Source organism: Temnothorax nylanderi, unplaced genomic scaffold, assembly GCF_030848795.1.
Source record: "Temnothorax nylanderi isolate EJ_2023f unplaced genomic scaffold, tnyl_v1.0 TNYL_tig0159_pilon, whole genome shotgun sequence".
In the NCBI taxonomy this organism is placed as follows: Eukaryota; Metazoa; Arthropoda; class Insecta; order Hymenoptera; family Formicidae; genus Temnothorax; species Temnothorax nylanderi.
This window is the reverse complement of record NW_027249221.1, coordinates 332,415-346,707: the sequence shown is the minus strand read 5'-3', so window position 1 is coordinate 346,707 and position 14,293 is coordinate 332,415. Positions and strand designations below refer to the sequence as shown.

General features: G+C 36.8%; 1 protein-coding gene across 3 annotated transcripts in view; it reads right to left on the bottom strand.

Moving 5' to 3' along the window:
- Nucleotides 1-58: 58 nt before the first annotated feature.
- Nucleotides 59-14,293, bottom strand: part of Syn (synapsin) — a 50,609-nt gene continuing 36,374 nt past the window's right edge. For all 3 annotated transcript variants that reach the window (XM_071715314.1, XM_071715311.1, XM_071715313.1), the window contains exons 7-10: nt 11,438-11,643; nt 10,904-11,168; nt 10,590-10,836; nt 59-9,784 (exon numbers count right to left, since the gene is read on the bottom strand). In XM_071715314.1, coding sequence (XP_071571415.1) covers nt 9,606-9,784; nt 10,590-10,836; nt 10,904-11,168; nt 11,438-11,643 — 897 coding nt within the window. In that variant the 3' untranslated portion in view covers nt 59-9,605. The remainder of the gene's footprint in view (nt 9,785-10,589; nt 10,837-10,903; nt 11,169-11,437; nt 11,644-14,293) is intronic.

Here is a 14,293-nt window from a genome sequence, read left to right as displayed (position 1 = left end):
GATATGACGCCGATAAAGATACATTGGAATGTAAAAGGAAAATGACAACGCGTGTACGTGATTTTTACGCTTATATATGTTTTTATTATTACAGTTCAGCTTACGTATTGCGTTAAACATAATAATGTAACAGGTTCTACATCGGGGCGTCTTCGAAATACACAACGCCCCGTATCTAATGCATATTATAGATGCTTCGCTTGTGACCATTGCTGCATAATATTGATGATTAATATATCGTTTCGTTTACTCTTTATTTCATTATCGAAACGATTCATCTATACATATTGTCTAATAATCATAAGTTGGAAAAAAAACATTGCGCGTACACAGTGTCATGACGATTACACATAAATATTTATAACATTTCGGTATTTTAGAATCCTTCGATACTCGCATTAATTACTACACGAGTATTTTACATTAATTGTGGTAATATATTAGTAATGGTAACTCCAATGGCAACGTAACGTATATAATATATATTTATGTATATATAACATAATGGACATTTATTAGTCGCGATCTATTGTATTAACACATTTAAGAGTAAGATTTATCACAACACCATAATGACTAGGAAATATTGGAATTGTTTCATAACCTGTTATGACAACAAGGGGGGTAAGTAATGGTTTATACACTCATGTTTTTTTTCTTTTTTGTTATTCAGAAAAACTGCGACGCGTTAATTGCTATTGTTCTATTGATATTTCTGTTCGGTTAATTACGAACCACATCGAAACGTTGAACATTCTAAGAAACTGTTACCGTATACGTCAACCATATAGAAATAGATAAAACGTTTTTTTAATAATACAAAAAATCTCATCATAGTTTTCATCCGTATTTGTATCATTAAATCGTTGTTTTTGAAAAAATATTATATATGAATGATAAATAAAAATACTTGCCGCAATGGATTACCATTTCACAGTCGTGATTAACAATCGAGAAGTCTTAATGGATATATTGCGTTTCACTTTAACGATACAAATTTCTTGTACTTTTATCATAATATATAAAATACCAATACAAAAGTTTTACAAAAAGGCGCAGATATGGATACAGTGCGCCAAAAAACAACGAGTCCAATGCCCTTCTAAATTCAAAATTAAGTCGATAATTTCATCCAATTAATCTTCGATATTTATCGGATGTTTCACATCAAACGCCGTTTTTATATAGTATATAGCATATATTAGGCGAAAAACAGCATGCTTCGACTGAGGTATCTCGTCCCGAAAATGATCTACTCTCTACTTCTACATTTTATCTCGTATTGCGAAAAAGATCTTGACGATCACTGAACGTTGATGCTCGCTGCTCATCGCGCTTTTCGCTCTTTCGCTAATAGAAGTTGCTTAAATTGATCGAATTTTCAAACGAATAGTATATTTAAATTTTTATCGGCGTAACTAATTCACGCTTCACATTTTCAAGATATTTAAGTGATATTTCCGCTATCAATCTTTGATCGAGCGATAAATACACGATATCGCAACGATCATCTCGACGTGCACCTAACTATTAACGTTGCATATCATAGGAATAATTACATATTTGTATTTATATATGCGTTTGCATTTATATATATTTGTCTTTATATATTTATATATATTTATATCTATATATATATATTTATATACTCTTTATATATTTTTATACACGTTCTCGTTAATATTGTACTACACTTCTTCGCGTACTCACTAGAGGCTATAAATTTGTATTCTTACATTTGACTCGTTTTATCTTAGAGCTTCGCCAAACTCTGATAATCCTTAGTAATTAATGATGACAGATAGAACTCGCATTTTATGTGTGTGATCTAATTCCTTCCCCATCGCGTTTAGCGGGGAAAAGCTACTTACTTATACAGATTTTCATCGTACGATAAGATAATTTTAACGCGCGCTAATCTACGGGCGCGCGCGACGTACTACACGGACGTTGCTCTATATAATCCGTCCTTCGATTTCTTTCTTCTATTCCGTTCGTTTCCACCCGTTTCCACCGTTCAGGACACGCATTTGCTCTGTTGATTCGTTGTCCTCTCAGTGAACTACTAAAACTACGCTTATGACCTCAAGTGCCGTTATAAGTTTATCGTTAAAAGGAAACGCCCCGCGTCGTTCGCGATTCCTCTCTCTTAGACTACACTCTTACCGATCTAAATTTTTCTTACATACATTGATCTTGCTCTTGAGATCAGGGAGCTGACCTTCGTAGTCGTAGTTAACTTTTCAATCTTTTATTCCAAATTAATTATCGCGGAAATTATCAAATGAGAAGTCCGATCAAATCTTACTATTTCATAAGATGGGAGAATTCATTAATCTCAATTTCGGATAAATTATGTAAAGATATTTACCTTTTATTTTTTAAAATTACCTAACTGACCTTCGATGCAATTAAATCTAATCCATTTGATGGAAAGTATGCAAGTTGCAGTAAACCATAAAATATAAAATAACAGCGACGTTATCGAATCTATTCCAAAATGATATTTAATAAATACAAGCATATTAAAGTTCTGTAATTGGAACAGATATCAAAAAGGCCGCCATTCATTCGGACCCTCAGAACAGCCACACCTTGCATTTATCTTCTATTACGCTCGAGATCACCGCAATCCGTAACGAATCATCCGCTCGTACTCATCATCCATTACAACTCTATCATTTCTTTTTTTTTCTCACGACGATTGAATCGCACGCACTTCGCGCGCAGTAATGTCAGAAGTCATCACCGTTGGTATTCAGCCTCGATTCAAGGTTCGTCGGAACGTCGGCCGCCGCGTGAATGTCAGCCAATTCGAAAGTCACGGCGGTTTTCGAGCACGTGGCGGCCAACGAGTCGATCATGGACCTCGATTCAACCCTTTCTCCCGCGTGGGTGGTCCGTTCGTGGTCATCGAAACGTCACATTTCGATTCTCCCTTCCTCTCTTTGGGAGCATGATCAACGTGTTGCGGTATATCCGGCAAGCGTTTCGCTCGAGAAAGCGCGACGAGCATGGCCGCCCTTTCGTCGAGTGTCTACTAATCTACGTATCTGTTTTGGATTATACGTGTATTATATTTTGCATAATCCAACGCTCTGGTCGATTATGTTAATTTTTACGATCCCTAACGAATCTACATGAATTAGTTAGACCTGTGTGGAAATCCTTCTGAAATCTTAGAGCGATAAATATCCTTAATATATTTTGCTTTTCTGTACTCTGTACCCTGATTCTGTAACTCTTAACGGCAGTGTCGTTATTGTCGTGTTGTCGTTGCGCAGGTATACTACATGGTAAAAAAGCTGCGCAACGACAATACAACGATAACGATATTGTCGTTAGAGTTACAGAATAGGGCTACTGGCACGATAGGCTAACTTTAATTATCATTGTCATCTCATTAATGGCACTGCTGCTCGAGGTCGAGCCACGGCCTCCTGAAGTTTGGCCTTCAGGTCTCTTAACAATAATGACTATTAATGATAACGGATTAAATAACATTGACATTATACCGTACAGTAATGTTACTTATATAGCGTTACGATACGATTACATTTTTTTTGTGTATGCGTGTATGTATATGATGTATGTGATTGGATGTCGTCATACTTGTAGAACTCGTCACTACATACTGGGCTAGCACGCATTGAAATCAAGGAGGTAACGCACAGTACTAGGCTGCGATGTATATATATTTCGTCGCGCCTATACACGCCTACTTATTGGTCGCTATTATCTTCACTTTTCGCGCCTCGAGTTACCATCCGACTTTAACATTAAATTCGTTACACACAGAAATACGCATTGAGTATTATCGAGAGACGAGCCCGTCGTGTAATCGGGGGTAAATCGATGATGCGTACTTTATCCTATTGGCCTACCACAGCTCAGATGCGAAATAAAAGCGTACAACCGCTGAAAATGCGCTTCTTGCCGTTTTCGTTGTCAATCACTTATAAAGTTAAAAATTTTGGTGTTTTGCGCGGCCATGATTAATTGTTTATCGAGTACGTTCCGGAAAATAGCTACGTAATGCTACCAAATGCAAGAAGATAACACAACTTCTCTATCTCTTCTATATCGAGATTTTCGCGTTTTCGAAATGTAACAATCCGATTGCTTAATTTTTAATTTTAACTGTGCAGTAGTTGCATAGAGTCTTGTGTGACATTAGTATGAGAACCAGTTCTCATAAACGTCAGTTAAAGTAGCTTTCTAATTAACGTTATAAGAACGATCTTAACAATTAGCAGACAATTAGCAGAGACATTTTTGTTAATCTTAAGACACCACATGTTGTGTAATTCGTAATAACACACGTATAGATTTAATATATACCTAACTATTCTATCACTTTTGTTAGAAGAGAAAGAGTAAAGGGGATAATGCTAGGATTGTAACGACCCCATGCCACTACTGTTGATCTAAAGCAAACGGAAGAGAAAGAAAGGAGGCACTGAAGCTCAGCGATTGTACCACCAAGATGATATGTACGTAAGAGATTTCTCCTCGATGTACAGTGACGAATGCTCAGAAAGCACAGTGAAGGATATATATATATGTATATATATGAGCGTAATCTAAAGGCGTGAAACATGCGCGAATCCATAACTTATTGCACGATCCTCTCGCGATAATCAAAGGATAATCGTCGAGAGTATGGGGATTACACTATTACGAAACTTGTTTCTGCTTTTTCAGTAAGCTCGCGCTCCCTCTTGGACGAAAGAGGGAACATGGGCTTGCAATTGCGAACGATTTGCGATGCTAAATCGTCCATAATTGCATCTCGTTATATTCACAACGATCGATATTATGGAAATCACTAATTTACTACAGTATCGGTGTAGTGACGTCCTCCGTTTATCGTTACACTTACAATACGAATTACTTCGTAACTGTATTTTTATGAATCTCGAAGGTTAAACGAAGGATCTCGCGTTATCTAACAGGTTCTGATATAGTCACAACACTTTTAGGACTTGCGATCCTAAAAACAGAAATGACGTCAAACGTAGATAAATCCCATCTCTGAAAGATGATTAGAAATGAAATTACGGTGAATTCCCATTAAGGCGATTTTATATGAAGTATAGTATGCGTGCTGTATATGCACACACACACACATATATATTGTAACGCGAGATCAATGAGACCGACTTTAATTTCGCAGTGATGGAAAACGCTATTTATTATCGGTATTTTCACTGTTCGTGCTGTGGTCACGTATACACAGCTACACGAAGAGTATCCTAAAGAGTTGAAGATGCGGTATGGTTACCGTGCTAATCTACGGATATTGCTGGTGCGTTTACTTGAACTACGGTGCAATCGGTGCATTCGAAATGAAAATGAAAATACTGCTGCTCACGACACCACACGGTCACCGTAACTAAACGCCACTGTATAACGCTCTGATAAGTTATGATCCAAGCAACAAAATGCACGACGCTGTATCGCTATTTAATCAAGATCAACGTTGCAATTGTTCGAACGATCGTTTTGCGACAGTTGCATATTGAGCTTACAGCTTTGTATTTATATTTAAGCGTAATATCAAATGATATGTTGCAAATAAAAAAATTTGCTTTAAATTAATTTAATATAATTAAGTTACTAAAATACTCTTAATAATTGAGCTATTAGTATTAGCAAACGCTACTGATCAAACAATATATTTTCACTTTTATGAAAATTTATCACATAATTATAATTTTTTCTAAACTTTACCCAATACTTGATAATAACTGATGTTTAAATAGTGGTATAGCATCTGACAAGTCTTTGAAAATTTTCTTCAAGATCTTTCAACGCTGCGAAATAAGATTTTCGAAGATCGAAAAACATTGAAAATAATTGAAGAGACTCATTAATTATGCGTATAAAAATTTTCTAAGAAAAGCGATCAGTCGAACGAAATACGGACTCAAAATTCTCCTTCCTACAGACAATCCCGAAGATCACAGTTACAAGGATTTCTCCGAACAATCGAACCCTAACTCTATCCGTTCTGCCAATTGCAATCGGCGTCAGTGATTTGACTAGGCTGCATCGCGTAATCATACGCTGCCGCATCTAGCTCCTACTTTTTATCTAGTGCCTAGACTCGCACCCCTGAGATATTCTTCAACCTGTAACCGCGTCTATACGCATCTAGCGCTGATCGATTGACCTCCGCGCAGTGACGTGATTATGATTGTTTGATTGCTCTTCTCCGTACCGTGGCGTCAGCTCTGAAAATGGAATTGAACATCTGTTTTGTGTGCGTCAAACTGTTAAACCTTTCGTGCAATCTTTGCGTCCCTGTTTGACCCTTAATCGCACAACTTTTTTTCCCAATCACAAGACTCGCTGAACGCGAAATAATTTTTTTTCCAGTGCGAGAAAAATGAAAAAGAGACTTCTAATGTACGAATTACATTTAGATATTTCCAAGGATTCGCAATTATGTTTACAGAAATATAACTACGTCAAACTATTTAAAAGAAGAATGTTAGAAGCTAAGACATCTGTTTCACTTGTACGAGATCCGCTGCAGAAATAATTCGGTTCGCAACGTATGGAAGACAATCTACCGTTATGTATTGCAGAATTGAAAATTGCTAGGATCGCGATTGTTAGAATCTCGATGAAAATTATGATACATACAAGAACTTACTTTTATGTAACGTGTTCTTGCATCTCGATACTGCGTTCATGTTGTAACGAATGTAAGCTTGGACGGTACGCACACTTCTCCGCCGCGGTGAACATCAATGAAGAAACAGTGTGTCTCAGCGAATGTACAAATGCAATGAGATCGAGCTTTATAAAAAGTACAAACGAGTCAAAAGTATCACGTGGTAAAGTGCAATGTCTGCTCAAAATACCTACTTCATTCTGCTTGTCGCAGAAATTTACCAACGTCATTGTAACTTACGTCTCCCGAAAATTATTTTTATCCTCTACATTTTTCAATTGTCTTCTGATATCATGAAAAACGTGATACGAAGGACACTTTAGTGTCAAGGCACATGAAAATCAAACTGTCAGTTACTTATTACTTATGCAGTTAGAAAACCGCGAAAGAGATACGACGAAATCGTGTAATGTCAGATTTTCGTTACATAGAGTTTTCTAAATGAAGCGCTGAGAATATAAAAAAAAAATCGATAGCGCTAATCGGGTTCTTTCGAAAGCTAAACAGAATCCGTCCAATTTCGAAAAATTTAAATCCAGAGTTTTGTTTAGAAAATCTAGACGTTTTACTTTTTATATTGCGAATTTTCAGATTACGTATGAATTTTTCTGCTCTGTCACTGTTATTTCACATTAATCGTATTTAATTTCTTTTTATCATGACACAATAATAACTTTAAATTTATTTATTTACTTATTTATTTTACATAACTAATGACTTGATCGATTTATATCGTCAGCGCTTCAAATAAGATTATACTTTCAAATAAATCGCCCTCCTCGTCAGTCATTTAAATTTACGTCCTTTTTTTTATCTCTATCAACTGATTACATATTAATTGATATTTCTCAAATGTTTTATCACATTTGGCAACTGCTTGCGTCAGCAGAATTTCAATTCGCAATAATTATTGCGTAATCTATCCTCTCTTCAGAGCTGAAACCACGGTCGATTGTCTCTCTTGATCTCTTCTTTAGTCTTATTTTATTAAGATAAATCTGCGATCATTCGATGAAAACTGCCTTTTCTTCGTACTGTACTCCGCATAGTTTTAATTATGCTTAACTGGTATACCTCGACGGTATTACGTTCAGCCTGTTTACACACACATATGCGTATATGTATATATTTGCAGATCTATGTGTCGGGATAATATTCTGTTTCGCGTTGCACAATCGCATGCCGGATTTTCAATCTATTCTATTTCGATATTTCGTTTGCTTTCCTCGCGCCAAAGATCCATCGCTTATACGATTCCGGATTTTCGATCTATTCGACCGTTTATTTTCGTTTCTCGCGCCAAGATCCATCGCTTATACGTTTCCGGATTTTCAATCTATTCGACCGTTTATTTTCGTTTCCTCTTTGTTAACATCCACATCCTTTATAGGATATTTCCTATATAGAGTTTTCTTATTGCTAAAAACCCAGCGACCAAATTTTCATGAATTTTCCACCGACGGCGTGGTCGCTCTGTGCAGCACTAATGACAACCCGCGACGTGCGAAAATTTAGGAAAAGAAAATGTCGCCACTTTCAGGATGCGCGATAAATTTTTATCATTATTAGGAAATCTATACACGCTAGATATTCTCGTTAAAAATTTATTAGTGTGCCGCGAATTAATTCTTTATCGTCAGATAAAGAATTCGCGGATCTCGATTTGGATCTGGAAAAACTCGACGTTTCGCGATTTCGAAAAAATTTCGCCCATCCCTTGGTTATCTTAAAACTACTTGTGCGCTTAATAATAGAGACAATTACATATACGTCCTCCCGACTTTTGTAGTCCTAGATGAAACCAAACGACCGCTTGCAGTCTCGGTTAGCCAAATGTTCAGAATAATGCCCGAATCTCCTCTTTTTTTATCGTCTTCGATTAACTCGAATGACATAGGCGTACGAATATTTTTACAAACACTGCGAGATCGCCCAAAAGACGCCCATTGCCTGCCTTAATTTATATCTCGCAATGCCTTTTCCCTTAATGACAATATGACACACGACGATCCGAACGTTAAGCCTAAAAGTGGATGCTCGAAGTAAAACCGGTTGAGGAGATGCCAGGGGCCTACGGAGCGATTCCTGCTTTTATATAGTGAGAAAGCGCGCTTATTGTTGACGCAAACATTTCACTGGATATCGCGGTAGCAATCAACTGACATCAAGCTGACATTAAATGAGTTGCCATCTTCTTCGACCGAACTTGCCTAACTTTTATTTCATTCGCCAGTGTACACGGATTATATAGAACCTACTTTACTCTCCAATGTACCTATACATACACATGATCATGATGCTTTCAATATACAGTACCTACCTCGCTACTATATAACGCGTTAGCTTATTAAATTGTTTAAAGAGAAAATCTTCGTTTTTCAGGTTTTTTTCCTGATTAATAATCATTACCGGCTTGTTCTCCGCTTTGCCTCCGATTGACTTTCATAATTAAAGCGCTAAAAATGCAAGCCCAGGTCCAGGGCTTTAAAGGAATTTGAAGCAAGTACCCAGAGAGTTGCTTTAGAATCCTAAATCATGTGATTCGATCTATTTGTACTTTTAACACTTTAATTAAGAAAAGCCTTCATTTTCCGATAACTTTCTATTAAACTTAAATGATTAGTGCATTCGCGTGGCATGCAGTTTCGCGAGTTTTCTATGACAATCTGCAAATATATAGATATCTACATGCTCCGCGTCAACTTCCGCATGATTGGCGCGTCGAGCATGATGCGCTTCAGTCGTGGAACATGCTTAGCGATCGTCGGAGAATTTCGTGAGTTCGTGCTACTGGTGTCGACGAGGTTGCCGACGAGGTTGCCGACGAGGTTGCCGATGAGGTTGCTGGCTTATTATCATTAGCAACCTCATCGCGAGAGTGCCCGACGTCTACACTCTCGCTACGTCGGCCTATTCTTGTGGCCTACATGTCCCCAAAGATGCCTGCAAATGTCTTTCGCAGATTCTTCATCGTGTCCTCGGTGTCTTCACCCTGGGCCTGCGACTGGCTGCCTTGTCGATGGAACGGCACTCTGGATGTCGGTGGTTCTTCCGTGCGTCGGCTGACGGACGGCGCGCTGCTTACCGTGCTTGATTGAGAAGCTACGAGAATTGAAAGTATGAAATTTTATGTCAAATAAACGTGTCTTAACATATAAAACAGCACTCAATAGAGAGTAAAGTATTTGATATTTACGTGAGGGATATAAAAAAACAAAACAAATATTTTCCAATTGATTGATTTAGAGGTACAATCTTATTACGTATCTTAATGCGCAGTATTTCCGGTTAAAAATAGCAGAATAAACATTCCAATTTTTAATGTGATTTTGAAGTAAGAAATATTCGAGCTGTGCATTCGAAATCTTAACACACATAATAGTTTATTAATAATATTCATCTTTAACAGTTTTGCTTTTATACCACTTCTCTCTTGAAATAGAATAAACGCGAATGTGCTAATTTGGAAAACTTCTATATTTTAAATTAATCAGATTTTGTTGCAATATATCAATTTCGATTACATTACAATTACAATCAACTTGTAATTAGCTATTTAAATTCGCTATTATTTCTATTTACATCGAGTTAGACATATCACACATGTCACCTAGATTAACGGGATGCCTATCTCGGAGGGCAAGCAATACTCTTTCACGTGCGTAGATTGCTTCACACGATAGCCAGAAGTCACGATTCCCATCTGATTCTCCCTGAGAGATCAGGAAGTGGAGACAATCGCTACAGCATTTTAGCGAAGGCTGAATCTATCGATTCGGGACCACTTCGAATCACGACAGATCAGGGGCGCCAATTCGAGTTCCATTTCTTCCGTCAAGTTTATTGTGAATCCGAACATTTCATTCACATTATTTCTGAGAAATTGCAAAAAGATATAAGTATATACCTTGAGAATCACGCCGTTGCAACTGATGATGACTATCCGAGGCGGTGACATCGCTCGTCATCGGTACGGTAGAACCTACGGAACCTAAGCTTCCTATACTGGCCATAGAGCCTATACTTTCGTGGGATCTCAAGGGTACAGCTGGAGGTGCAGTTCGATCTTCTACCGGACTGCCCACCTGACTAGAACTCGACATTGAACCCCGCGAGGCGGTCTTCGTCAACACGCTCGGAGGTCGACAGTAAACCTGCGGATCGGATATTTTAATTGATGGATAGATCCCAATCGCGTAATCGCTCACGATTTCCACGCACCTGCATCTTCGCGGTGACCAAATCCGCGATGTGACGTCGATCCTCTTCCTGAGAGTCACCCATTAAGGATAGCGCGCTGTCGTTGACCTCGATAATGTGCTCCCGGCCGTCCTTGCCCACCAGCAATTCAATCGCGCAGATATCCAATCCTCCAAATAATTGTCCCACATGATCGACCCATGTGCGATGTCGCTCGCTCACGGAAAGCTGTTCCAGCATAGCTGATCCGGTGTTCGATTTCCAATTGCCGCTTATGCTTTTTCGCCTATAGAAATATATTACAAGGATCAATTATTACTATTAATTATTTAATATACAAACAATGTGGCTAAATTCTTTGTAATTATCATTATTAATTAAAACTTAGTAGAGAAAACCTCCAAAAATTTGGAAGAACGTGCTATCTTATTCTTGAAATTCTTTTAAGAGTTTTAAAATAATTTCTCTGATTATTTAAATTTTTCCGGAGTTTAGTTTTCAGTTTTTGACACTTAAAATGTTATGCTCTCTTATCTTTGTATTTCAATGACTTACATGAAAGCCTTGTAATTGTTCCCGATTTTCTGCACGTGCACGTCGTACTTGGTGTCGATGTAGGGTTCCGCCGTGCAATAAGTGTTCGCCATAGCTGCCAACGAAGCGAGATCTAGAAATTCCTGATTTGTTTCCGCACGGGCTTTGCCGGTTCCGCTGTGGGCGTGGCCCAGTTTCACCACGACAGGATATCGAGATGCACTCACCTGCAATCGGAATAGATAATTGCTCCATGAGTCGTTAAGGAATAATTAGGGTGCAAGCATCCTCTGTCATCTCTCTCGTAATTGCTACCATTCGATTAGTAATCTCTGACCAACGTGATATATATTGCCGCAATTCGCTGTATGCATAATTCAAAACCTGAACAAAATCTCAATTATTGTCTGAAGTCTGAACATATTGTCTATTATATATTTTCCGTTACAAATGACAGTGTTTTCACATGAAAAGTTATATTGTTGGATATAAATCTATTTGAGAGAGAGAGAATCGTCAAAAACATATTTGTAAATATATTTATATTTCATACATATTGCTCTCTAGTGCATTCCATTAAAATTTTCAATATTCAAAAAGTTTTCTACTTAGTCATTTAACATCTGTAGATATAAATAAAATTAAATTAACTGAAAAACAAATTGAAGTGGTGGTACAATTTGTAGAACGTCACGAGATAAAAATTCATGAGTGATGTACTATTTAAATGCAATGTTTTTGTAGTATTTGCCCGCGCGCGCGATAATACAATATTCCTTCATTTAGAATAATGGTAGAATAATTTACGTTCATATTTAGTATTGTCCATAAAATGTTATTTGCCATAAAATTTTAAAAATTATGTTCTCATTTATGATATTATTTCACATAAATTTAACATAATTATGCAAGAATAACATTTTACTTTAGTTTTTTCTTTAATTGTTTTAATACATTAAGCTAATCATATTCACTTTAATTCATATTAATCGAATTAGTAAAGAATTTGAAAAGCAAGAGAGACACGCTTCTCAGGGTATCCCGTTAGCATAGATAACTATGGAATTTCTTCATGTGATAGAAGAAAGACATAAAACGCGACAACTTAAGTGCATACATTGCTTGTTAAATCGGATTCGTATGATATTTATTAGATTCTTCGTTTATATTTAATCTATCTTAGGTACTTTCTATTACTCTTTACGTATCTAATTAATTATCATTTTTTCCATTGCTCGTTGAATTATTATCATACATAAAATAAAAACTGACATCAAGTATAAAGATATATGAATTTTATTAAATTTATAGTAAACGAAAGAAATTTTATATTATCATAATTTTGAATCAAACATTACATAAATAATTAATAATATAATGAATAATACACACGCATAATAATAATTAATAAAATTTATAATATATATAATATTATACACATATGAAAAATATCAAGTTATACTAAACTTGAAATATGTATACATTAAATATTACTAGCTAAAATATAAAAATTATTGATTTAAGTCTCCCTTAAAAATATGATTACAGATTATATTTAGATATACTATGTGATTGCATACATCGCAGTTTTGCGCAATATAACGGTTAAATCATAAACTCGATATTTCAAAACGAATTATTGATTTTGGCTCATCTTGCGAAGTGCTATTTCGCGTGAGCAATAATTTTTTTACTACTACGAGAACGGAATCTCTGCTAAAATAGTGCGTATCTCGCCATTAACGATCTGTTTACAAGCGGTACGGACATGAAAGAGGAAGTGGCTGTTTAGTATCTTGCTCCCATGCTAGTTGAACGGCCGTATCCGGACCCAATCTCCGGCGATATATGTAATATTGCACGTGATATGAGAGTGCTCAATCTGCTCGTGTGAGAGCGCATGTGTTCGTATCGGCATGTGGGTGTTAAAGAAGTGCTTTCTGAGCACCGGTTGAAACGCATATCGCTGCACACGTTTGAAAAGAAACGGCTAAAAGTGTGATTGCGAGAAACGAATGGAAAGAGATTTGCTATAAGAATATTAGAACGGTTAAAAAAAGATATAATTGTTGCTATTTATTTAAATATTGTTATCACTATATGTCGATATTATTAGACAAAAATTGCTAAAGAGTATCGATAGAGAACTGCGTGCACGAAGGAAAAAAAAATTAATTGTGATTAGCGGCATGGGATATCGATGAGTGAATATTAGATGGCGAAATGTATATGCGAATATTTCGATTTCAAAAATAATCGACGATAAAGAAAGGATAAGAAGTAAATGCAAAGATGTCTGATCGAAGGTGGCGACTGTTGCAGCGAGGAGATCTCGAAGTGATCTTGAAGCCGGCGGGCTTGACTCTAGGCAACGGATGTAGAGTGCGGTAGGTAAAAGCTCTCTTGCTGTAGCGACGGAGAACGAGAGAGATAGAGCAGTGGACGTCGATAATATAAGCGGTATTCACAGTCAGGACTTAGTAAGCTTAGATGTAATGCGCGTAAGTCTTGAGACAGGCTGAGATAATCGCATAGTGGGTTTTCAAGGTGGCCTTCAAGGTATATCGCGTTAAATCGTCTTTTTTCTTAAAGTCTCTTCTTAAAATACGGCAGGTATATGCGCACTTTCATAATGGCGTCTCTTGAGAATACAGCCAAAGAAGAAGACAAATAGATCCTAAATGTCAAAAGCTTGATCAAGCAAATACGCAGAACTATGAAATTGAAAATGATTTGAGGTCATCTTCAGAAGTGAAGTAACCTTCATGAATCATGCTGTCCGGCTCGTCTCGATTATGAATACGATCGTATGAAAGAGAGACAGGGAAGTCTTTACTAAAGCAGAATTAATATATCTATATATATATTTCAAAGAGT